The sequence below is a fragment of the Cupressus sempervirens genome, chromosome 8 (genome assembly GCF_028749045.1).
Source record: "Cupressus sempervirens isolate cs-2001-9-10 chromosome 8, ASM2874904v1, whole genome shotgun sequence".
Classification (NCBI taxonomy): Eukaryota; Viridiplantae; Streptophyta; class Pinopsida; order Cupressales; family Cupressaceae; genus Cupressus; species Cupressus sempervirens.
Genome location: NC_143125.1, coordinates 474,895,752 through 474,923,045, shown reverse-complemented (window position 1 = coordinate 474,923,045; position 27,294 = coordinate 474,895,752). Strand labels below are relative to the sequence as shown.

Genomic DNA, 27,294 nt, shown 5'->3' with positions numbered 1-27,294 from the left:
CAGCCATGTGCAGTTTATTTTTGTAAATTGTGCTTCTTGGCCTAGTTAACCTGCTAAGTCATTTTTTACGTTTATATGATTTCTTAAATTATTTCTAAAATAAGCAAAAACTACTCGATGGAAGGCCAGGAAAGACTAGAAAACAGAAACTCAACAAAGCAAATCATCTATGTTTACTATCTAGCTGTGCATTTATAATAAACTTATCAAACAGGAAAACTAGATTTTATCAACACCTAGATTCCATAAGATGTTGATATACACTACCTGCAAAATGCATCAATGAAGATGATAATATAGGAAATTTCAGTTATACAAACGTACAACTCAAGAAGATATAGTGCCTTCAGCAGACCATGTGAACAACCCGTGCAGAACTGCTTTAAAAGATTGTAATTACTGGCATATACATCATACATTTGATACACAATTAGAATCTGTACATATGATCAAACTGTTAAATGTCTGGAAATTGGAAAGTGTCGAAGCAATCTATCAAAAAAGGTCAATATACTGGTTACAAAGCAGTTTTTTTTCCTATATTGTTAACTTGCGTGCTTTCTCGATGGTACCCTTGCAAACCAATGCTCATACACGATTCTTTTGCGTCCCCATTTCCACCACACTGGGCCTTTAACAATGTGCCTTCTGATGATTATCTTTCCTGCACACCCACAAAAGATTGTCACAGAACAATCAAATTGCAGAATATACATTCATTCAACAAAGTTGTTTATGTTCAAAAAATATCACATGGAAATAATGAAGACAATGGTCGGTCATAAAAATTCAAGATGACAAGAAGGCTCAATTCTACAAACAAACAATTCTGTGACAGATTGAATAATCCAACACTAATCATTAACTTCAATTAGTTACTAGTCTCATCATTACTGGTGTGTAAGATCCATAGAGCTTAAACTTGTCAGTAACTCGCAAACCAAATAACATGTCAGAAAGTTATTGCAACACAGCTAGCAAGTTGCAAGCAAGTACTCCATGAGTCACTAAAACATAGTGAGTTGATGTAAAACATTCAATACCCACATGAGAAAGAGTCGACAGTTGAAAGACAGTTTGAAGATCATCTAACCAGCTTTTACTCTACTCTTTCATGCTAAAACAAATTTCACCATCTCAGGTGCTGCTAAAGAACAACCATTAGCTTTGAAAGATTTTGTAAAGTACTTTGAAGGATTTGCAAGGAATATACTTAGTTATTGGGTATTTATTTGAGATTTTCAAAGGTTTTCCTTCTATTTTAGGTCCAATCTGAAGTGCCAAAGTTTGTTTTTGTAATTTTTTCCCCTCTTTTCTTGAGGTGTTCAAAATTCAAGTTTCATATTTTGGCCAATAGCTTGCACCTTGTAGTAACAAATCTAGGCAGGCCATTTAGAAGCATGAAAAACAGAGTCTAGAGACAGGAATGTCAATATGTAACTACTGTGGTTTTCAAATGTGAGAGAGCATTATTGCCTCAAAATAACACCTTTGCACAAACCCTTGGTTGATATCTGCAGTTGTGCATTTTAATACTCTCTAGTCATGGCCAACAAATTCTTGAAGCCAATCAAAAAGGGCTTTCTTTGTTACTCATTCTACCCATGACTCGCAACCTTCACTCAAACATACTACTTGGAACAAAAAGAAACACTACAAAGTAAGACAGCTATTGCAAATATATTATAATTTAGCATACAATTTCAGGTATCTTATCAAAAGCATACCATTAAATGTAGAAAGAAGATATTTTGGGAATCACTTCTAATACAATGGCCATAGCCAGGATTTTAGCGGGCCCTAATTGAAGGAAGCTGCAAACAATATACATGAATAGAAGATTAGAAATGAATCTGGTACAAAGGTGCTATACTATATTGTCTAGCGGCTCAATATATGGCATGAATAACACACGTCAATAAACTCTAGCGCTTACAAATTACAATGAAACTATTGACGAGTGATTTGATACTCAACAACTCATGCAAAGCGCTGAATGCACCTCACCTTTCCTATAATGAACTCGGCTATTTCCAAGGTCCATATTATGAAGTCATAGTCATGCAAGATAACTAAGAGATAGTTGTGATGTTCAATTTCAAGGGATCTGTGGTGTATTTACTTCAATCAACGTGCTTTGCCAGTTCTATCAACAAATCGATATTTTTCGAACTAGTATGAAACCACCAATTGATTCAAAACATTCATTGTATTCAGATATTACTTCAACTTCATAAGTCAGCAATGAATATTGTTGAGCGTCAGTTTTACACGAGACGACGGCTAGGAATTTGAGATACAAATTCCTCTCTATTAAAAACTTATTCCCAAAGTTCCTTTGGGTAGTTTGTCAACAGCCTGGGTAGCTCAGTTAAGGACTTGTTTGAATTGTTCACGAGGAGGCCTTTGCTGGTTCAAAGAAAACAGTATGCCGTAAGCAATTTCAGTTAACACCAATTTCTCTTTTGTATTTTATATTTTTTAAATGACTATGCAATTCTATCAATGTAAATTATCTATTGATTATATGAATTCTTATTTTAATCAATCTTTCCAACAACTAAAAAACAGTGTAGGGTTAAAAAGACCTTAAGCAAATTGTTGAAATTGAACACCTAACAAATATAAAAAGAAAATTGCTGAAATTGAACATCTAACAAAAATAAATTATCATGGTATCATCTTGTGAATTAAACTGCCAAGAAGGTAACGAAAAACCCACAAAACATAAAAAGTATTACTCACAATTCACATTTTGTAGATGCAACCAATGGAAAAATATGATGTAAGATATGTCAAAATTCATCAAAATTCTAAAGTCACTACAAATACATGCACCCACGAGACAAATTTATCTTATAGTACCAATAGAAATCTTCCCACTGATTCGTTACAACGAGATAATGGCAGCAACAAAAAACTCCAGAATTAAATGATCGCAGATATAAATTGAAATCACAATTGGCTCTCAAAAATTCATAAATTGGCAACACCAATTCAAAGTTTTTGCATAAATACCAAAATTCTCACACCATGAATGAAGCACCAATTGCATATAGCTTTATTGCAAAAGATATAGACGTTAATTACATTGTTTTGCAATGTATTTATAGTGCTTCATCTTTGAAAACAAAAGAACCTGTAACTAGGGTATCAACAATGCATGAAACTGAAAAAATAAATTAAAAATCTTGTTTTCCTATGCAAATCTACTCCTAAACTAGTTGCTAATGACTATGTATGAATTCTCATCTATTTACAACATGCATTTATGTAAATACAAGCAAAAATCAGCACAAATATGGAAGCAAACAAGTTGTAATTATTTAGTGTAACCTCGCACACTTGGATCAAAAACCCAAAGCACCCAGTGCGGATGCGTCATGCACACGAGTACCCATGCTGCCCGAAAATGCGCTGCCGCACTGGTCAAGCACCCGGATGGATCGCGGGTGCTCGGATGCAGAGGTGCTCGCGGGGTGCTCCCTATAGTCAGAATAAAGTAACTATTATGTTAGTACTTGTTAAAGCTAGTCGGGTTCAGTAGTTAGGTGGCAAGGAAATTCGTCAGTTGGTTCCCAACTAATCGACCCTCCTATAAATGTCGAAAACATTGGTATTGTATGGACATTGGTTTTTGGTATTAATAAAGAAATCATTTCCTTGCCTACTGGTATTGCGGTATTAATGGTATGTTCTAAATTGCACTTCATATGTATCAGTTCGATTATTCTAAATATCTGTGGGAAAGTGTGTGATGTTCCAATCTACATTTTTGGCGTCATTGCCTAAGTCCAAACCTGGAGGTTAGTAGGATGGAGTAATGGGAAGACCTTTTGTACCACTCATCCAAGTAACAAATAGTGACAAGGAAGAGGAGAAAATAACCAAGGAAGATCAGTTGACACGTGATGAGGTAATGGCCTAGGAAGTTGTGATCGATTAGTACATACAAAGGGAAGCTTGTGAGAGAACAGTCCCTGAGGATATGGTACGCGATGAACTTTCAGTGCCACCAGCAATGTACAACCTCTTGGGAGAGATCCCTCACCTATTAGCATGAAATTTGTTAGGAGTGGAAGAGGAAAGAGTGGAGACACAAAGGGAAAGGAGGAGACAACAATTTGCAGAAAGGAGGGCAAGGGAGCACAAAGAACATGAAAATTTCAAAAAGGGAAACAACCATTAAAATGATTCATGCCCTTGATTCGTAATATATATCCCAGGTGGGCACAGGGAGAAGAAATTGAGGAAGAAGTTTCCTTGAGGATACTATGTCTCTAGTAGTAGGAGGAGAGATGTCGTAACTAGAAAGGAGGACAAGGAGATTCCACGAGAATCTAGGAAGGATTGATCGATAATACAATTGAAGGTATAGCAAATTTGGTTACCTCTCAAACACCAACAAGGAAGTTGGGATACAAAAACCCAAAGACACCAGCAGGAAGAGACTTCCGACAGAAGCAAAGTCAAGAAAAAGGGAATACTTTCAATAGTTCCTCCTCGAGAACAAACTTCCAACCGGGAGGGAGTGTTCCATCCGGAAGTATTCCATCCAGAGGCATTCCATCCGGAAGTATTCCATCCAGAGGCGTTCCATCCGAAAGTGTTCCATTGGTAGGTGTTCCATCAGGAGGTGTTTCATCAGAAAGTGTTCCATTGGGAGGCGTTCCATCAAAAAGTGTTCCATTAGGAGGCATTCCACCAAGAGGTGTCCATTGGGAGGTGTTCACATAATGGCAATAGACAAACAAAAGTTATCAAGGTTCACAAGGGGCGGCTCGAAGGACCCTACTCATCATTGTAAAACATGTATAACAATATGGCAGGTGAATGGGCAAAATGACACGGCGGAATGACTAAAAGCCTTTTCGGCCACATTATGGGCTATTGCCATTGATTGGTATACGAACTTGAAGGTAGGAAAGATAAACACATGGAATAACATCCGCACAACCTTCGAGGAAGAACTCAAACTCTTGAGAGATAACGATGATATAGTAACGGAGATCTATAACACAAGACAAGGGAACCGGAAGAGTGAATCTATCAAGGCCTATAGCAAAAGAATGAAAGAGCTGATAGGAAAACTAGATAACAAGCCAACAGATGGACTAAAGAAACAATGGTTCATCGAAGAATTAACACCATCTCTCAAGAGAAAGATGAAGATAGTCCCACCATCTACCTTTGTAGATGCATGTACCTGTTCCATGGACATAGAGAGCAAGAGTAAAACTTCCAAGGCAAGAAGGCATAGAAGTTCAAGTGAAAGCTCGAAGGAGACCGAAGAAGAATCTAAAACCATTCAAGCCCCGAGGAAAGACCTGAGGTGTTTGATGAAGGAGGTGGCAAGGAGCAAGAAAGAAAAGAAAGAAGGGAGAGAACTTTGGTGTACAGAGTGTGAAAAAGAAGGCCATAATAAGGGAGCATGCCCGAAGAAAGCATTTTGTGAGATTTGCTAGGTACTGGGGCACAAAATTAAAGATTGCCCCTATAATTTGGAAACAAGGAGCACTCAAGTATTCCTGACCCAAGGGGGGCAATCTACACCTCCTTCCCGCCGAAGAACACAAACACAGAGGCCTCCCCAAGGGGATACAGAAACAACAGGAGAGGAAGCAACAATAATAGTAAAAATAATAACAACAACAACACACCACGGCGGCCACTCTAGTATGATTCTAAGGGGAGGCCGATGATTCAATGTGGGAGATGTAATGGATGGGGACACTTTGCACAAGACTGTCAAAGTGGACGACAAAATGGAGGGATGCTCTATAAATGGTGTGGGCCAAGCAACCATGAGGATGCAAATTGCCCGAGACAAAAGGGAGTAAATATGCTAGATATTGATGATCCAAAAGGCGAGATTCCTACAGTGACCAGGATGCAGGCCAAAAAATTAAACTATCCGGATGCTACTACAAAAACTGAAAGGTTTCAAGAAATAAAGAAACATATTCAAGATAGCATGAGAGGAAGGAAAGGTAAAACTGGAGAAGCCTAATTCAAATAGAGGTGTAACGAATATTGTGCGGCAAGTCCTAAAAACTGCTATCCCATTGAGAATAGGTGATTTATTAGAAACACTACCCCAACTACAGGTAGCGCTAACACAGGGGGTAAACCTGAAAGTGGTAACCCCAAAGAAAGAAAAGGAGGGAGAAGTACGCACAAAAGACAATACATTATTCATGATAGGGATGGGGAGAACACCTGTCATAGTAGAGATGGAGATACTAGGGTGTAAACTCTAAAATACTGTGGATGGAGGTTCCACTGTAAATGTCTTATCAGAAGAAGCATGGAAGGAAATAGGGAAACCTACACTCTGGCCTCCAACATTTCAACTAGTGGGAGCGAGAACCAACATGGAATCAAGAGTATAGAGATGCTGATGGGACAAAAAGCCATAGTTGGTATGCAACAATTCCTTATTGATTTTGTGGTGATCACTCTAGAGAAGAACGGATACAATGCCCTATTAGGGAGGGGATGGCTGGTTGCAGCAAAAGCTACCCATAATTGGAAGCGAAACACTCTATCTATTGAATCGGAAGGAAGAAAGTACATCTTAGACCTCAAGAATCAGTCAGTAAGTCAGGACTTGGCTTCAAACTCAAAAAAAGAAGACTATGGGGGGATGGAACCAGATGAAGAAGGAATATTGAGATTAGGGGAATGCTCAAAAGACAACACAAGTTCGATTAATGGATTATTTCATTGGCAAATGGGAGACTATGAAGTTTTCATGCGGAATGTAATATGTTGGAGGTACAAGAATCTCCATCAAAGGAACAATACCTCGAAGGATACACAGAGTATAAGGAAAGGATGACAACCCTCAACAAGACACCTACACACATTTTTGAACGGAAGGTGGAATATGAAGAGGCCAAGCTCCAGATATTGAACCTCGGAGGAGATCAACCCATGGAAATATGGATAGGAGATGATTGGGACCCAATATTGAAAGCAACAGCCCTTAGAATCTTCTTGGAGTATAAGGACATTTTTGCTTGGACGTACAAAGACTTGAAGGGAATACCTCTGGAACTGTGTGTCCATCGGATCCCATTGGTACCCGAAGTAAGACCAATACAAAAAAGACCTTAGGGCCAGTTTGGCAACTAGAATACAAGTGAAATGGGCATATATAAATTCTTAAAATTTTGAATTCTTGGTTTGGATGCACCAAATCAAAATTGGAATACAAAATAAAATAGGAATACGTATTCCAATTTTGGCCCAAAAATGAGGTTTAGCAATTCCACCAAAATAGGTGGAATTGGAATACGTATTCCTATTCCAATTTTATTTATTTTAGAAAACATAAATTTTTGGGTCCGCGAATTCCCCATCAAATTCTGGCTGAACCAAACCAAGAATAGGAATATGTACCCCCATTTTCTATCCCAAAATAGCTATTCCTATTCCTACAACCAAACAGGCCCTTATAGAATGAATAAAAACTATGCAAAAAGGGTTGGGGAAGAAATCACAAAGATGTTAGAAGTAGGGATAATATTCAAAGCACAAACAAGTGGATGGGTATCTCCTCTAGTCATATCACTCAAAAAGGATGGCGCTCAAATTCGGATGTGTAGTTTTCAGATGTTTGAACACCGTAACAATAAAAGACCCATTTCCCATTTTGTTTACGGATAGCATTTTGGAGGAGGTAGCCAATTATCAGATGTATTCCTTCATGGACGGATTTTCAAGATATAATTAGATTAGCATTGCAAAGGAAGATAAGCTAAAAACTATATTTGTGGTTGAAGACGAGGTATATGCCTATAACAGGATGCCCTTCAGTCTATGCAATGCACCAACCATGTTTCAGAGGATAATACTACATATCTTTAATGGAATGCCTGTGGAAACTTTTAAAGCATTCCTAGATGACTGGTCAGTTTACAATGGGCAGGAGCAACACCTCAAAATTTTGGAAGAATGCATGGAGAAATGTCGAAGAGCAAGATTAGCTCTCAATCCGGAAAAATGCGGTTCATGGTTCCACATGGGAGGTTGCTTGGCCATATTGTGTGCAAAGAAGGATTGAAGACAAATCATGATAAGATCAAGGTGATTTTGGAAACGTAAGCGTCCTCCAATGTAACAAGTATCAAGCCATTTCTAGGTCATGTAGGATACTATAGAAGATTTATAAAAGGATTTGCCGAAGTATCAATGCCATTAGAAAGATTAACCAAGAAAGGCAAGCGGTTTCGGTGGAAGGAAGAGCAAGAAGAGGCCTTCCAAGAACTAAAGAAAAGATTAGTCGGGGCCCCTATTCTCATATATCCCTACTGGGACAAAAAATTATGTGTCCATGTGGACACCTCCAATTATGCAATAGGTGCCAGTTTGGCACAAATAGGGAAGGAAGGGCTAGATCATTCTGTATATTTTGCAAGCAAGCTTCTATCTAAAGCAAAGTGTAACTACAGTACCACAGAGAGGGAAGCATTAAGTATGGTGTATGTAGTGCAGAAATTCAAACATTACTTACTAGCTACACCCTTTACAGTTTTTGTTAACCACCAAGCACTAATGTATTTAGTGAATAAACCGGTGATTCAAGGGAGAGTAAGTAGATGGCTAATTCTATTGCAAGAATTTACATTTAAAATTATAGTAAGGCCGGGAAAATCTCATGTGATTGCTGATCAGTTGTCAAGGATTAAGTCAGGGGAAGCTTCGGGTAGTGGGGTGCGTGAGGATTTTCCAGATGCACACCTTTTTCAGATTGCAGTGTTACCTCAGTGGTACGAAAAAATTGGACACTACTTATCAACAACCTTTCCAAAGGAAATGCCTACAGCAGAAAGGAGAACAATTGCCTTAGAAAGTAGCACATTCCAGCTACTTGAAGGATTATAATACAAAATGGGACTGGACGAAATATTGAGATGTGTAATGGAGGAAGAAATTCTAGGGGTCCTAAGCAAGGCCCATGAAGGACTGGCAGGAGGTCAAATGGGACCAGATGCTATGGCAAGGAAGGTACTCTTGGGAGGACTATGGTGGCCAACATTGTTCACAGATAAGAGGGAATGGGTATTGAGTTGTGACACTTGTCAAAGAGCAAGAAGGCCACTCAAAAGAGACTTTATGCCATTTTTTCCATCCAAACCACAAGAATTATTTGAACAGTGAAGACTAGATTTTGTGGGACCCTTACCTGTGAGCAAAAGTCATCGGTGTAAGTATATAGCGGTGGCAACAAAGTACTTAACGAAATGGGTCGAAGTACGGGCTCTTCCAAACAATACTGCTCTCAGCACGACCAAATTTTTGTATGAACAAACAGTCACCAAATTCGGGATTCCACTCCAACTAACAAGTGACCGAGGAGTACATTTTGTCAATCATACCGTCAAAAGGATGACAAGTATAAAAATTTTCATTCTTTATCTAGTCCTTATTATCCGACACCAAATGGCCAAGTAGAGGCTATGAACAATGTAATAGTGGCAATCCTATATAAAACTTGTGGAGTCGAAGGGCACGATTGGGAAGAGTGAATCCTGGCAGTGGTCTGGGCATACAGGACCTCATATAGGGCCATTACTGGACATGCCCTCTTTTACCTTAGGTACGGACAAGAGGTCGTGGTGCCAATGGAACATGTAGTACCAAGCTTACGAGTGACAATCAAAAATAGGTTGGGGGATGAGGAGAGCCTCAAGGAGTGACTATGTAACTTAAACTCAGGGAGTCAGCGAGCCGCGCTGACCTCACCGAGTCATAATGACTCGTGACCCGCAAGCGATGAGTCACGAGGAGTGACTCGCGTGACTCACAAGTCATAGAGTGACTCACCTGACCCGGCTGAGCTTGACTCGGCCGCGGTAGGCAAAAATTCGACCATTAAAATATAATTTTTTTACAACTTTTTTTAATGTTTTTTTTTAACATTTCTAACTCGTATAACCCTAAAAGGGCTCCCATAACAGTCTATAGTGAAAAGAAGAAAGAGAGAGAGAGAGGTAGAAGAGAAATAGAGTTTTCTTGTTTTGCAACCAGCTGAAAGGAGGAGAAAAGCTTGCATTTGTGACATTGGAGCTTGCATTTAGATCGTCAAGGAGTTTATAGGAGCTCCTCTCAACACTTCCCAAAGCATTTGAAAGAGGTAAGACTTGATTGTTTAGATTTTGATGATTTTTTTGTCTATGCTTATGGGTTTTTTGCATGAAATTTTTTGTTTGTTTATGAGTTTTTTTATAACTTTAGATCTTCATAAAATGCAATGCTGAAATGGTAATATTTGGTCTAAAATGTCTTATTGCAGCAACCTTTACATTTTTCCTTAATTAAGTCATAATGGCTTCTAGAGGTAAAAAACCCAAGCTCTCTAAAGGCAACAAAAAAGATGAGCGTTGGAAGTTCACCATAGAATTTCCGGGTAGAAAGAGAACTCAAACAAAATGCCTATTTCGCAAAACCATTAATAGTGGGGGCATAAATAGATTAAAATACCATATTGCTGGCTTACGTGGTCATGATATTGAGCCTTGTGGAGCTGCAACTGTTGAGGCTCAACGTTTTTGTTATGTAGCCTTGGAAAAATATGAACAAGAAAAAGAATTAAAAAAAAAACAATTAGAAGAGTTAGCTCAGATTGGTTCTAGTTCCCTTCCACGCTCATCTGCAAATGTTTCTGAGTCAGTAGGCTGTGTTGGAGAAGGTTCTTCCTGTCCCCCCTATCGTCCTAGTGCTTCTGTTGCTCGTGCTTCTTCTACATCTATTCCTTGCACTTCTAGTGATGCTACTGCTGCTGCCCCTTCTAGTAGTGTTGCTATTCTTCGTCCTAGAGTCAGAAAATCTAGTAAGTTGGACAACTTTTTGTACCGCGTACCACTCCTAGTGCACAACCCTCACTTGAGAGCATGGGCTGGAATAGGGAGATACATGAAGCTGGAGTAAGAGCAATTTGCAAATTTTGGTTTGTCTGTGACATTCCATTTATAGCAGCTAGGTACTTCAAGTTTTCAACTTCATTTATATTTGATTGTTTTACGTTTTAAGTTTTAAAATTTATATTCAATTTTATACTTTTAACTTGATGTTGAAAATTTGAAATATGCTAATTAAAATGTTTTTATAAATGTAATAGGACTCCTTATTGGCAGAGGATGATTGATGCGATTTCCATCTATGGTGCGGGGTTCAAAGCCCCCACTGAAGATGAGTTGAGTGGCCCCCTCTTGCTAGATATGGTTGAGGAGATGAAACTTGAGTTGGAGGACCACAAAAAGATTTGGAGCCAAAAGGGGTGTACCATCATGACAGATGGATGGACAGATAGGAGGTCCAGAACCCTCCTAAATTTTCTTGTTTCTAGCGGAGGTAATTCATCATGCTTTACTTCTTGAAGTCTAAAATTTAATGTATACTATTATTGAATAACGAAAATTTTGTTTTATTGAGTATTGATTCTTGAATAATATTATTTTGTTTAATTTTCACTTTCAGGATCCACCATGTTTTTGAGGTCCATAAATGCTTCCTCGTGTGTGAAAAATGCAAAACTCTTATGTGAGACTATTGAGAAGGTCATAAGGGAGGTGGGGGAAGACAATGTTGTCCAAGTGGTGACAGATAATGCAACTAATTATGTTGCTGCAGGTAAAATTTTAACTTCTAACTTTCTAAGTTCTACTTCTAAAAAATTTGTTTTAGTTTTTCATTAAATTTTGAAAATTAAAAGTTTTTTAATACATCAAAAAATTTCATTGTTTACTAACTAATTTAAAATTGCTTTAGGAAAACTATTGATGGAGAGACACCCAAAAATCTTTTGGACTCCATGTGCGGCCCATTGCATCGACCTCATGTTAGAGGATATTGGCAAGCTTGTATGGGTGAAATCATGTGTTACCAAGGCCAAAAATCTTTGTAAGTTCATCTATAATCATGCCTTGGTCCTCAGCACTATGAGGAAATACACGAAGGGAAAGGAGTTGGCTCGTCCAGATATCACAAGATTTGCCTCTAACTTTATCACACTAAAATCCTTGCTGAGTTCAAGGTTAGAGTTGAGGTGCATGTTTGTTGGTCCAGAATGGAGTTCCTCCTCCTTTGCAAGCAGCCCTGCAGGGATAGATGCAACAAAATGCATTTATGATGATGATGATTTTTGGGAGCCATGTTCGAAGATTGTGGAGGTAATTTAAACTTTAAATTTTAAATTTTAAAAGCTTAAGTCTTAAAATTTTATAAATTAATTTGTCTCATACATATTTTTGTTTTATTTTCATTGTGCAACTTTGCAAAGTTTCATCATTCACTAAATTGTTTTTTTGTTTAATTGTTTTGTAGATCACCGAGCCCCTTGTAGCCCTCCTACGAGTTGCTGATGGCAAGAAGCCCTCTATGGGCTACATTTATGAGGGCATGGATAAGGTCAAGGAGACTATTAAGGCCAAATATGCAGGAGTTGAGGAAAACTATGGCCCTATTTGGCACATAACTGATAGGAGATGGCAAAATCAGCTTCATAAGCCCATCCACGCAGCAGCCTATTACCTCAATCCGGCATACCGTTTCTGTGATGATTTCAAGGTAGATGAGGAGGTTCTTAGTGGCCTATATACAGTGATATTGAAGATGTCCCCTAATCCCACAGATATATTGCTTGAGATGGATGCCTATAATAATGCATCAGGGCCCATTTTTTCAAGACAAATTTGCAAAGAAGGTCGTACAAAATTGTAGCCAGGTAAAGATTGCAGCTTAAGCCTTATACAATCTAGTTTTTAAATTTTTAGCTTTAAGCTTGAAGTTCAAATTTTGAAATGAGACTAATATTTTTTTGTTTTCCTTTTTTCAAAATTCAGATAGATGGTGGCAAATGTTTGGGCCTTCAACCAAAAACCTTCAGCAAATTGCCATCCGCATTTTGAGCTAGCCAAGTAGTGCTTTTCTATGTGAGCGCAACTGGAGCATGTTCAAGCACATCCACTCGAAGAGGCATAACAGGTTGTCTGTGCAGAAAATGAATAGTCTAGTCTTTGTGCACTACAACCTGTGCATTAGGATTAGGGAGATTTTGGATAGTGACACCTCTCTGATTACTCTAGAGGAGGTTGATCCAAAGTCTGATTGGATCACTGAGGCTACTGATCCTATCTTTGACGATGAGGACCTACAATGGCTTGACCAAGTAGATAGAGAGGGTCAAGCTGAGGCTGTGGCTATGGCAGCAGAGGACCAAAGAGCTCCAGTTGTTCTTAAGTGGCACCTCACAGACATTGGCAGAGCCAAAGGCAAAGAGTACAATTGATCCTAGAGGCACCTCACGAGCTGATGCTATGGCTACTGAGACATCTAGGACCTACCTTAGACGCCTTACTAAGAGGCATTTTATAGATTATACTGAGCCTGAACCTGAGGTTGGGGATGAGGATGAGGATGAGGATGACGATGATGATGAGGATGACGATGAGGATGAGCCTAAGGATGAGGATGATGATGAGGACTCCGACTAGGAGCCATAGCTGTAGACTTATAGTCTTGTTTTAATTTTTTGTTTAACAATTTAACTTAATATATGATCAGCATTTGGAACATTTGAATTTGATGATGACTATTGAATCTTGATGTGTTGGATTTCATAATGCATAAATGATAATACATATACATTTTGATGGTTTGCATGGATTTCTCTTAGTTTGACTTTAATCACTAGTAATATAGTATTTACTTTTAGCAATTTACCTTTGTAAGTTTGTAACTTTTTAGTATTGTACTTATGTAATCGATGTTTGACTTTTAAGTTTTAAGTTTTTAACTTTAAGTATGTGGCATGTGCATTATGATCAAATTATCTTCTATTTAATGATGTTATTGTGTCTTTACGCTTTATTCATTAATGGTTGCATGGAATATTCTTTAAATCCAAAAAATCTCAAAATTTCGAGGTTTTTTCACTTTGCCGAGTCACCGTCGAGCCGGGTCACGAGTCAAGTTACCCTTGCTGAGTCCGAGTCTCGTTACACTGCTCAAACTAGATGAAAGGACAACATTTGCTCAATGGAGTACAAAGGTGGCCGAGCAAAGGCGGAAATTTTGGCATGACAAACATTTAAAGAAAATGGATCTTAAACATGGACAATTGGTACTAAGCTACAATGGGAAAAATGAAATAAAACTAGAAAAATTTAGAGTTCGATGGCTAGGACAATTTAAAATATCAGAAATAAAGGAGAATGGAGCAATCAAGTTATCTACGTTGGATAACAAACCTATCAGAGACCTAGTAAATGGGTCTAAGTTAAAGAAATATGAGAAAAGAAATAAATTGGCAAGTATCTATTTTATAAATAGAGAAGAGGAAAAAAGACAAAAAAACAAAAAGTGAAAGTGACCAAAAAGAAAAAAATACACTAAGTCTTTATAAAGAGACGGAGTTAAAAAAACATCCCTATAATTGTCAGAGATAGAGACAGAATTGCCAAAGAAGGACAAGAAGAGACAGTTGGAGTGGTTGTATGAACTGTTGTACAATAGGAGGGAAGGGGAGCAGTAGCCGTACGAACATCAGAGAGGACGGAAGAACTTGTACAGACTGTCATACAATAGGAGGGCAAGGTGGTTGGAGCATTAGCTGTACGAACACCAAAATGGACAAGGCTGAACGAGAGAGAGAGAGAGAGGGGACCATCGTACAATAGACCACCATACGACAACCTTGCGTACGGCAGATCAGCAGGCAACTTTGTGTACGGCAACACCATCCCGTCTAGCAGTAACATCCCATACGGCAACCTCTGGTCAAGCAAAATCCTGTATGAAAACATCAATTCCAGCATCCATACATACGACAGAATTATGTATTGTGGCATCATTCTAGGCAAGAGACCGTACGACATACCTCCATATTGCACACTTCCATACTGCAGCAACAAGTCGTGCGGCAAAAGACAGTGCAAGTGACGGTACCTATCAATTCGGAGAACGAAGAAGGGCTTTGTGGCAAACTGTTACATCATAAGAACAGGTGGTACAGTTGGTACAAGTGGCATATACAACCAGTTAAAAAGATCTGGGAACTCAAACAACAACACACAATAGTGAAACTAAGCATTGGAAATCCGAGCAAGGGAAACATTATCGACTTCAAAAAGAAGAAATCTGCTGCATTGCAAGCAAAGGAGGTGAGGAAGATGACAAAAAGTAAAGGGAAAGTGGCACAGAAAATCACCATCACTGCTGAAAATATTACATTTGAAAGTGTGATGGGAAGCGAGTGTAGGACTTGGTGGGAAAAAGGAGAGGCAAACCATCCTCTGAAGAAAGCGTTATGTACAGCAAAGGTAGATAAAATCATTTTCATACCCATTTTTGAATTAAAAGAGTTTGAGTCTATAATACGGAATTTAATCATAGGGTAAAAGAAATCAGGTCATAAATTTGTAGTACAGCATTTCTAGCAACAGGTAATAGTTTCTTGTGCAGCAAAAGAAATAAGTAGGGTTTTTGAAATTCCTAACAGAGGGCAAGAAGTGGAAAAAAATTCTATGACAGTAGAAGACAAGAAAAAATGGTTGAAATTAATGTGCCGAAGGAATCTTACAAGCCTGGAATGGGAAGGAATCTTGAAGAACAATAGGGGTCTAAAGAAAATCTTCATAGCAAATGATGAATGGCGTTGTGTGGTAAATTTGGTTAGAAGCAAGCTCACTGCGGGCAGCCGTACTTCTAACATTGCCTTGTGGATGTTACCTTCAGTGGATGGATTATACAAAGCGCAAACATATAATTGGGCTAAATTTCTTTCTGATAGGTTTTGAGAATTCATGGAGTTGAAACATAAAGCCTTTTATATGCCTCATTATACAGTGGCTTTGTTTTTAGAGGCAGTACACACTAAGGTGAGTAGCTAACACCGGAGGACATTGGTACCGGCTAGCAGAGTGGAACCCTACAAGCCTGCTATGATCTATTGGCTCCATCTGGATACTATGGATGTGGGATCTCACAATAAAGGTGAACCTAAGAAAAAGAAACCGAAACAAATAGTACTGATCAAAGAAGCAGAGAGGAAGAGGATGACAAAAGTTCAAAAGCAGAAGGTAGCAATATGGATTCATCCTCCTCCGACTCACAGTAGACGGAGATCCGCTTAAGTCATTTGCAAGGGACTCCACAGGTGGTGACGTTTTTACCCCCCACAAAGGGACCACTTCCAGCAGGGGTAGCAGAACCTCCTGAACTTTACCAGAAACCACCTAGTGATTCCAACAGAGTTGAGGCAGCAAATACTTCCAACCCAAATCAAGCGGAACTTAAGGAAGGAACAGGTGCAGGCAACAAATTCCAACATGGGGGGCTTCAAAGTTATCATTTCCGAAGATGGTGTCACTTATCTTTCCGGCATAGCCCTCCCGTACCAAAGTCATAGATTTCAAGTGCCAAACAAAGTGTGCCCATAAAGTGAGGTTACAAACACCTCTTGGTCCAGAAGTAGTCCATCCAGTTGCTCTTGTGGTAAAGCCAATAGGAGAGGAGAAAACTGGGAACATTCACACCCAAGGTAGCATGGCAACACTAGCTGGTGCAGATGTGACTAATACCGTCCTAGAGGAAGTAGACAGGTTACTCGAAGAGGAATTCATAGTCTCTTCACCCATAGAGACAGCTATTGAGGAGTAGGTTGAGATACAAAGTGAGCACAGGGAACCACCAGACATAGCCTCTTTTGCAGTCAAGGTCAAACTATTCCTCACTGAGGAAGCCGACAGGAGCAGACAAGTTACTCAAAGAGGAAGGCATAGTGTCTTCACCCATAGAGACAGCCATTGATGAGCAACTTGAGATACAATGTGAGTGCAGGGAACCACCACACACAGCCTCTTTTGCAGTCAAGGCCAAACTATTCCTCACTGAGCTTCATGCCATGGAGCAATCTACTTGGAAGATTGTGGAGCAACCCAGGCTCAGAATCTAGAGACCATCATCACCACAACAGAAATGTTGGTCGCCTTTATGCAGACTGACTGCCACATAGATTGGGGACTACTAGAACAAGGTGGCTATTCAAAGGAGAACATGGCTACGACATGAACGAACAGCTCTATTATTTCCATAGGACAGGAACAATCACCTCTCCTAGAGGCATTGATAGCAATGGAGGTTGCCTTTCAAGGAAACCTTTTGGAACTTCAAAAGGAGAAAAACCTAGCTAAATTTTGGGGGCTAGAAAAAAAGAATCTTCAACAACAATGAACAGCAGAGAAAGTTGCTATGCAGGAAGCCCGGAACAAAGAAAAACCTGAATTGGAGAGCAAGATCGCCCCGGTAGAAGCTAAAAAGATGGACGCGCTACAGTATTGCAGGGCGTTCAGACAAAGCAGAAGATAGCTAAGCGAGATCTGCAACTGCTAAGGGGAACTCTGACCACAGGGATGTCCTCCCATCCTTCCTCTTGAAGTCAAAGTTGTTTTTGTTGGTTTCATTTTCTACAACCGTCTGGAAGACTTCTTTTTTTTCTTTTCTTTTTTTGGGGGGGGGAATAGATGTAGTCGGAATAAATTAACTATTATGTTAGTACTTGTTAAAGCTAGTCAGGTTGGGTAGTTAGGTGGCAAGGAAATGCGTCAGTTGGTTCCCAACTCACCAACCCTTCTATAAATGTCGGGAACATTGGTATTCTATGGACATTAGTTTTTGGTATTAATAAAGAAATCATTTCCTTCCCTACTGGTATTGTGGTATGAATAGTATGTTCTAAAATGCACTTCATATGTATCAGTTGGATTATTCTGTATATTTGTGGGAAAGTGTGTGATATTCCAATCCACACTCCTAGGGTGCTTGTGGGGTACGACCAACTGAATGGCCCAAAAAGTTTTTTAAAAAATAATTTTTGCTTTTCTTTTTTAATTTGTTTTTTATGCATGCTTAGAGAGCACTTGGGATGATTCCATTCTCATTATTGACATTTTGTCATTTTGTTGATTGTACTCACTTTGATATGGCAATGATACATTATTTCATTTCATTGTTTCATGCTACTCGGCTCATTTTCATCATGAGCATCTTTATGATATATCATATATGATATTCATATTTGAACAATGAATTTTGAATTTTGCATCTTGAACTAAGTTAATTTTTTAAATGGCCATTGGTAATGGTTATGAAGTTTCAAGTTTCAAGTTTGAACTTATGGTTTGTGAATCGTATTTCAATTTTCTCTATTCAAATATATTTGTTATGTTATATAATATATTGAAGTATCATTTCATAATTAGCATTTTCAGTCATATATTATATATATACTATGCAACCACCCCCCCCCCCCCCCCTGTGGTCCCCAAATTAAGGCTCTTTTTTTCCCGCACCTAAAACTCGTCCCGACATCCCGCCGCACCCTTGCACCAGGGTAACACTATAATTATAATGTTCTTTGTCTTGAGTTGAACTTAACTTTGGATATATCTCTTTAAATACTTCACATGGAAGCCCTTGCATGTATGCAACTGATTGACAACTCCAAGGCATACAAAAATGACCCCATAGATGCAAATTGGCCAAAAATAGATTCTACATGCAAAAAGACGAAAAAATACGTGACTGCCTGAAAGCTTTGAACCTGACCCCAACTCCGAAAAGAGTTTGAAAAATGGCTAAGTATGGAACTTGACTTTTCAGATTTCAGCCACTGGGAAAAAAATTGGGTTTTCAGTGTCTAAAACTTGGAAAAACTGGCTGGAAAACTCATTTACATTTTGCCAAAATCTGAGCTTAATCATCTAGTAGGATTCTTGAATGTTCTCCATAGATCGATCTATGATTTCCTCCACTTCTTCATAGTTGGGCATTGACACAAATTCCAACCTCTTTTGTTGTGTCTTCTTGAACTTCTTTATTTGAAAGGTAATCTTTTCCAAATCTGCAACTCCCCATCTTCTTCAGGTGTAGCCTTGCAGCTTCCCAAATTTCATCATGTCAACCAGACAATTGACATTCTATATCATACTGCCCAATTGGATTCTATTATTGACAATTGTCTTAAAATGTTGCAAGATTATGTCCAATCTCTTTCTATTGTATGTCTCAAAATTGGATCTCCATTCCATACAAACCTTAATGAATGAATTAGAAGATAAATCTAACGTTGCTTGTTTTTCAAGCGCAACCTAGAATCTGGCCTTCGGATTATACATCTATGGTTGCTCATTTTTCAAGCACAACCTAGAATTTGGCCTTCAGATTATTTGGGTCAGTGGGACTGACAATTTTTATAATGAATTCTTTCAAAACTCGGTTTTGTTTCTTCAACTCTTGGATATGAGTTTCATCTTGGTCTATGTACATAAACAATTATCTCAAACCCAATGTGGACAATGCTTTCCCACCTTCTCTCGTGGGTTTAGCCAAATTGACCTCCATAATGTAATTGCCAAGCATTATATATGCTATGTTGGCCATCGGAGGTAATATGGCTACTTGCGCTTCCCACCAATCGGTCATCCAATGCAACATATGACATTCGTTGTGCTACCCAACTTCATTCACCCTTATGGAAAGACAGCCCCTATACAAACATATCCACAACCTCATCTTCTATGTATGTTCTCTTCCTTGGTTGCACTTACTTCACCAATCAAATGGGCTTCGACAATGTGGCCAAAGGCTCATATGGAATGATGGGATCCTTGGTAGTAGGCAGATTCTTTGCTTGCGCACTCCCATTTGTTTGTTGCATTTCAGGATCAAGAGTTCTTCCTTAATGCGGTGATCATTAAGGAACCTTCGGAGGTGGCACTTTGATGGGGTTCACTCTTTGTATCTTGCACCTTTTCTACCTCTATAGATGTAATTGCCAATACTTTAAGCCAAAACCTAGATGTTGTTTTAATCCTCTTCTTGGGAATATTCTCCTTAGGTGACTGTGATTGTGAAACTGAGGGTGGTGGAGGAACTAGTACTTGAGGTTGGTCCTCTTATATGGGTTGTGTGTCGTCGCCCTAAGGCTTTTCAGTAACCTTTTCTATTTCTATCTCTCCTTCCCTCAACTACTCACCTTGCGCTTCAACTTTCTCCCTAGTTTCATCTTTGATTGGCTCTTGATTTACATCTGTGAATTTGTCTAGTGGGGGAACTTGAACCTCTTTGGAGCCCTTAGGTGCCTCATCACCACTTGCTCCATCATTTTGTTGTTCACTTGTTGTATGAGGAGGAGGGATCTCAGTTTATACCTTCTCAAGTATTTGTTTCTTGTTTATCTATAGGAACCTGGGTGGGTGAGGGATCAAAATTTGGGCTCACAAACTGGCTAGATAGATCTTGATATCCAAGAATAGGTTCAAAGTCAGAAATGTCAAATTCATCTAAGCCTAGTTCACCTCTGGTCTCCTCACCTTTTGTGCTTTCATCAAGATAGATAGCCTCATGGGTCCTTGAGAAGAAGAAGCCTTAGCTTGCTTAGCTTTCTTCACTAACTCTACAACTATAAACTATCTTATACTCAAGACAAGTGGAATGTGTTCTTCCTCATCTTCAACTTCCTAATTGCTTGGTAATGAGCTATTATTGAGACACCGATGATCACTTCCTCTTGTAGACCCTTCCCCTTACCATGGGCTCAGGTGTTTTCAATTTTGAAGTAGAAGAAGTCCTCTTGTCATGGGTTGTAGATGGTACCTTAGAACCAAATGCCTCCTTTGTCTCTTGGATAAGAACATTATCTTTCTTTTGTTTCTTTATTTTTGCCCTAGACCTCTCTGTAGGACCATATACTATCAGCGTGTCATGTCTAAACAATGTCTTGGGGTTCAATGGAGCGATTGGCTTAAACATAGGAATGTTGACCTTCTTTCCCTTTCTTTTCTCCAACTTGGCAAGCGGATCCAATTGTGGCTTCATGGGCATTGGATCCAAAGTGAAAGGTTTTGCGATCCACCTCAAGGTAATCAATAATGTGCCTTTCTCGTGTTGTAATATAATCGTTCTCGTCACGAGCGACCTTTGTATTAAGGATGGGATGGGTGAACACCTTATCCTCGTTGTAAATCGGATCAAGGATTCAATTTGAATCCTTATCCCACACCTTCGAAGGAATGTGAACTCTAAAACATCTTGAGCCAAGACCAAATCCACGCAATTAATCTAGTAATCTTCTAGATTTGGCTCATATATGTAGCTCCATCCCGCAATATGGTTGTAAGTGTTGATTGGGTCATACATTACCCTAATTAGCTTGAACCCCTCTAGAGAATACTCATCCCATTTTGCCAATATAGATTTTCACACTTTGACATCCTATACAAAACGAGCCACAAGGAAGATAAGGAATTCCCAACAGTGTTTCTTCTTATGCTTGATGTTTTCACAGGCACTTGTGAGTTGCCTAGCTATCTCCATCAATGCCAACCTATTAGAAGAACATTGTGGAAGCTTCTTCAGATTCAAAGTACATCTGACAACACGATGTATATGAATGTCCGAAACTAAATGTAATATGCCCCTATGGCGCATATCTTGGTCGCAGACTCTTTTGATAACCTCTTGGCATAGTCACCCTTATGGATTGAATGACCACAAAGATGAAAGCATCATTAATAATTTTCAACTCTGGGCTTGTATCCGTCAATTTCTCCTTCACAAGTTGTGGGTACACTATATGAGACCATGCATTCAAATCTTAGGAAGATCCCCTCTTGGTCATCCCACGACAATCAACCTCGCTGCTACTACATATTTTTTTAATGAGGTAATATAGAATTTCGAGTTATCTTTGACCTGTCTCTATTGATCATGGAGGCTATCACTGATGATGGTGCCCCAACCAATCCTGACCTTCTTGCTTTTGACTCTCTCACTCATATGTAACATTCATAGCTCAAGATTTTGTATGGATAGTAGACCATACAACTAGCTCAAAAGTATAAATGCATGTCCCATATCCTCAACCATATCCCCTCATCTTGTCAATTCTTTCCAATCTATCTCGCTTGATAGAATTGATCAAATAGTTCACATTGATTAACTTGTAAGCTGATCTCATGCTAACTTTAAACCACCTTGTCCCTATCTCAATAGAGATAGGGTAGAAAGCATCCACCTTCGGGTTGTGGAAGACCTCCTTAATGATATGAGGGTTGAGGTTCGAAACAATGTTCCCAACCTTATTATTTACAACATTTTCATCCTCTATGTAATGTTGTGTTAGAGTCATAATGAGGTCAGGAAACTGCACTGACATAGGGTGAGTCATAGCACTCACCAACCCAGCAAGTACCAAAGTTGTGCAATACTTGGATCTGGTATCTGACTAAGCATACTGCCAAAGAAAGGCGTCCAATCCATATGACCTTGTCTGTCAGCAACATTTTATTTGAAGTGGTAATTTTCTTTGGACAATCTGTACAGAGAAATGCTTTTTGCCCCAAAATCCTAATTAGGCCATTTTTCCAAAGCAAGTACCTTTTAGACTTACTTCCCAACTCCTAACTTTGCACGATAACTAGTTTTGTTCCCAAACTAAGGATTCTGGTATTATTTTGGGCAGCCCCATTCGTTCTATAGGTCAACTTATAAACCCTCCCATTTAGGCCCTCGTAGCTATGGCTTCCTCAAACCACAACTTCCCAACACTTGTAGTATCAAACATGAGTTTATTCATCTTGTACTCACCATGTGCAAACACATTCTAACACAAAAGATTGCCCTCATTAAGGGAAATCAACAGATCTGTTACCTTAGCCACTATGGGCATGCATCTTCAACATGTAATCTTTCCTCCAAACTTGATGATCACCAACTCTAACTTCATTCATGCAATCTTGTCAATATGTTAGGTTATAATACAATGCTAGAGACTCATTCCTCAAGAAACAGTGGCAACATAAAGATGAATGAGCCCTAAACCCTTATTTTGGCTACCAAACTAATACAAAATGATCACCTACATCACCGTGTATGGACAGTCAGAATATAAGAACCAAAACCAGATGTTTATGCTTCCAAAATGGATTCAAGTGATTATTTAAACACTAAAGTATCATCAGTGAAGTCCCTGAGTCAAAGATGAAAAGAACAATGTAAACGAACAATCAAGGTATTTTCAGAATTTACATACCAAACTTGCACTAACCATGAGTCTTTATTCACGAATCCGATCTCCTTACATTCACCCCACGTTATCTATATTCAACAACCTTAAATGGGCGTGGATCAAAAATTTTAAAACTTCTTTTGCATCCCCAACCAGCCAAACCTCCAACACTACTACTTGAACCTAACTACCCATTAGGATTCAAATTTGAATTTGATATTTTAACATGACCTTAAAATCTTGCCATCAACATAATGATAAAAGGCCTTGCCCTGCCTTTGTTACATCGAGAATGGCATAGGAACACGTAAATCACCCAACTAGACCCATGGTTACACCATTTTGCTTCAATGAGCAACTTTTGATGACATTTTGACAAAATGGCAATTTTGCAAAATATTGACTAGTTTGACACATGGCTTTACATGCCTTATTACATCAAATAAACTTTAACATGCCCTTTTAAACTCATTAGCCATCATTTGTGCCACAATTACAAAACTAGGTCCAATGACCCCTATTAGGTACATTAGGACTTAGAATCAGTTAATCTTATTACAGTCAAATCCCTTAATAGGCTTTATTACATTATGATTAGGTCCTTTAAACCCTTGATTCCCTGTTCCCTGCCATAATGGCTTCTTGATCCTTCTGGATTCATTGGGTGCTCCTGCACCACTAAACCTGATAAATGAGAAATCAAAATCCATCATCTTCACCATCATTCAACACATTCAGAATGAATTGAGAGAAGGTCAAGTGCAAACTCCAAAAGATTAAGGGCAATTTTCATCAAGACAAATCAGGTTCAGGATCTAGACATGTGAATTTAGATCAGAAAGTAGGCAAATTTTCAGCAATTAAGAGCAGCAAGAGTGCGAATTTGTGAGGAAGGTAACTTGTACCCTGATTAGATGAATTCCATCGGTGAATTAAGCATTTTCCAGACCTGCATCAAGCATCACAAGGAGTTTCTATGTCAATTTTTAAGTTGCTGGAAGTAAAATCAGAATGCATTATGATTCAATATCTGAGCAAATAGGCAAGAAACAAATACTTCGGTAAGGATGGGAATGATTTTTTCTCATTGGAGATTAAAGATCGTGAATCGTTTTGTGAAAACCTGAATATGCTTTACAATATTCAGCTGATTGATTTCTATGTGAATTCTTTTTAAGACTCTTTAATGAGAAATGAGTGCAATTTTTTGAATGATCATTTTCTTGTCAAGATTTATTAATTCTACTCGAAACATTTTTCAAATTAATCTAGGAAGGATCTATTCATTGTTGTAACACAAGGTTTTCATTTCAGAAGCAGTAATGTGTCAAGATTGGAGTAGTTTCAAGGCAAGCTCAAATGAAGTAGGACTTCAAAGAGAGCTTCTAGAGTCCAAGACCATTTCAAAACAGAAGATAGGAGACACCAACCTTGGAAAAATTGATATGGAGGAATTCAATTAACGAATATATAGGTACAATGCGTCCAAGATGGCTAGCAGGATGGTGAGAATGGGGTTGTGCAAGCTGACAGTTTCACTGCTGCAATGAAACAGATTGAGTTGATGGTGGAATGTCATACACATTATGAATTTGAAGAAAAACAAGTGGTAGGTCCTGATAGTAGAGTGTTGGCTCATCTTTTAGAGGAGGAAATTGCACATACATCTAATATTCTTGTTTACAGTTCCACAATCTATAAGTCAAAGGAGGACTGTGTTTGGTTAAGAGGAATGGTCCAGGATATTCAAGATAGAATCCTCATTTCTGTGGAGTTAATGTCCGGACAAGAAGTGAATGATTGTAAAGATAAGATTGTGGAAGAGTTAAAAGAGAAAAATTAGAAGTACCTGCTTCAAGGCTACAAGTTCCATTTCGAAGATGCTTCTTCATTCGTGACTTTCACTAAAACTTTTCAAGAACAAGGATTTGGGAAAAAGTTTTTGTCACGTATATAGCTAACTAGGCAATCATTGAGTACAAGGTGGAGGCTACACCAAGTCCACCAATGGAGGAGTTCAACATTGTTGTGTCTATGCTCATTGAACTTGCTATTGAAAAAAAGGATAAGGGACACACATTCCTAGAAAATTTGTTTTATCTTTTGATGCTAAGTAGCATTGAATTTTTCTATTTGCTCTTGCTCCTTGCAATTTGTGCTATGGAGGATACATTATTTTTCATTGGTCATTATTTAATAAAATTTGGTAGATTGGGTGGTAGTTGCTAAGTGATATTTGAATTTTCCAATCTGCTCTTGCTCCTTTCAATTTGTGCCATGTCAGATACTTAATTTTTTATTGGTCACTATTTAAGAAAAGTTAGTAAATTGTGTGGTAGTTGTAACTAACTGCAGTAAGGGTCTCTTCAAAGTATATTGATCGAATTAGAATCAATTTGAGCCCTTGGTCAGTAATTGAAAGCCCTATATAAGACTTGCTTATTTAATTTGTAAGAGAGATTTGCGAAATTGTTGCCAAAATAAATGAAAACTCATATAAGTTTGGTGAGAACTTGTCTTGTTTTGTGATGTTAGTATGGGTTCCTACTCATTAGTTTATAATGTTTAAATTGACTTGAATGGAAGATAATGTTGTTGATTCAAGGTGAAACCCTCTTGATCATACCACTTGTAGTTTGTTGATTTCAAATTGTGCTGCATAATTAGTCTAAACTCATTTTGAAAGCTTAACTACAATTGACTTATGCTTGTGTGTTCACATATTATGCTGTTACTGTGTATAAATCATTTGAAAATCATTTGCATACCCCTTTGGAAATTCCATCATCTTGTGTAGTTATTTCCCCATGGCAAAGCAAAGCTCAGTTTTTTTTTCACTATGTCAGCAATAGATTCTTGCATTGATAGAAGTGGATTAGATTCCTTCATGTACCCATGTTGCAGTTTGTTCTAAATTTTTTCTTAGAATTAGTTGGAGAGACCCACTGCAAGATCGTGAATAGAATTGATAAAATCCTGAGCAATTGTGTAAGTTTATTTGTGAGAACAGAAAATCGCATCAATGTCTAAGCCACTTTTAGAAAAATCCCACCAAACCACAAATCTAGAATTTATAGCACTTCAATCCTTGTTCTCTTCTTGATGAAAGAGCTCAATCGATAGTATTCTGACGAGCCAAAGTTGCCTAGTCGATGTTCGCACATTTCTAGCCACGCAGGAATCGTTTACATTTGAAAAAAACTGTTTGAAACACGACAGCAAGTGTTCAAGCCTGGCAGTAGTCTCTTTGTTTTCTAGTCGGCATGCTTGATCTTTCTCTTGTGTTGACTGTTGCTATTCTGTATACTTTTGTCTGTTGTACTTTGAGCGTCTGTTGGTTTAAGGTTATCTGCTGATGTCGCTTATGCATCTTGCACAGATTTAACCTGTGAGTCTTATTCTGATAGGATTTCTGTATTGTGTAGTTGAACCTCGTAATTATCATGTGTTTCTTATGCTCTATAATAGATCAGTCTTAGCCATTGCTAGATCTTCCATTTCCTTGCATCAATTTGTTAAATAAATACTAAAACTAAATATAAAGAATCTCTTTAGATTCTTTCAGAGTTGGCTCCCACCGTCTTCGAGCTCAGACAGATCATCATATTGATTGTGGGGAGCAGATTTGTATGCTCTGTACTTTAGGGGAGGTGGAGAATGAGGCTCGTTTCCTTTTTCGTTGTCCCATCTACTATGAGATTAGAGGGAGATTCTTTTGCTTATTCAGGGAATTCTTTTCTCTCTATGACTTTTTCAGCTACTATGATCAGAGATGTCTTGCTCTTTATATTCGTGAGGCCGCCACGCTCCGTGATAGCATGATCCAGACACTGCTTCCCCACCGGCACTCATCTACTCAGCTCATTACTGCCTTCTTTACACCATTATCTCCTTTGCGTGGTGTGAAAAGGTCTTCCAGCTCTCTTCGGGCTATTGGGCCTTCTAGATGTGTCAGATCCCGTTCCGACTACTTGCATCAGCAGCGTTCGTCTGGGAGTGGACAGAGATAGGGCATTGCCTCTTCACATCGGCATTTGTTTCATTATGTGACAGATTTCTTTTCGCCCAAGAAAGACTTCTAGCACTTTCTTGGTCTCTGTTCTTTATGGTTATTTCTTTAGCTGTTTTTGTTTTGTTCAGACATCTTTGTATGCTCCTGCTGGGTTTTACTTCACTGTTGTAATCTTTTCAGTCCCATAGATCTCTTTTGGTCTTTTGTT

General features: G+C 38.6%; 1 protein-coding gene across 4 annotated transcripts in view; it reads right to left on the bottom strand.

Moving 5' to 3' along the window:
* Window positions 1-259: 259 nt before the first annotated feature.
* HDA15 (histone deacetylase 15) overlaps window positions 260-27,294 on the bottom strand; it is a 229,724-nt gene continuing 202,689 nt past the window's right edge. For 2 of the 4 annotated variants that reach the window (XR_016355615.1, XM_089798132.1), the window contains exon 17: window positions 260-664. Coding sequence is in view for 2 of the 4 variants with exons in the window: in XM_089798132.1 (XP_089654258.1) it covers window positions 546-664 (119 nt within the window). In the remaining 2 variants the exon portion in view is untranslated. Of the gene's footprint in view, window positions 665-23,979; window positions 24,024-27,294 lie in introns of all 4 variants that reach the window. The other 2 variants (XR_016355616.1, XM_089798133.1) reach the window with 2 other exon arrangements.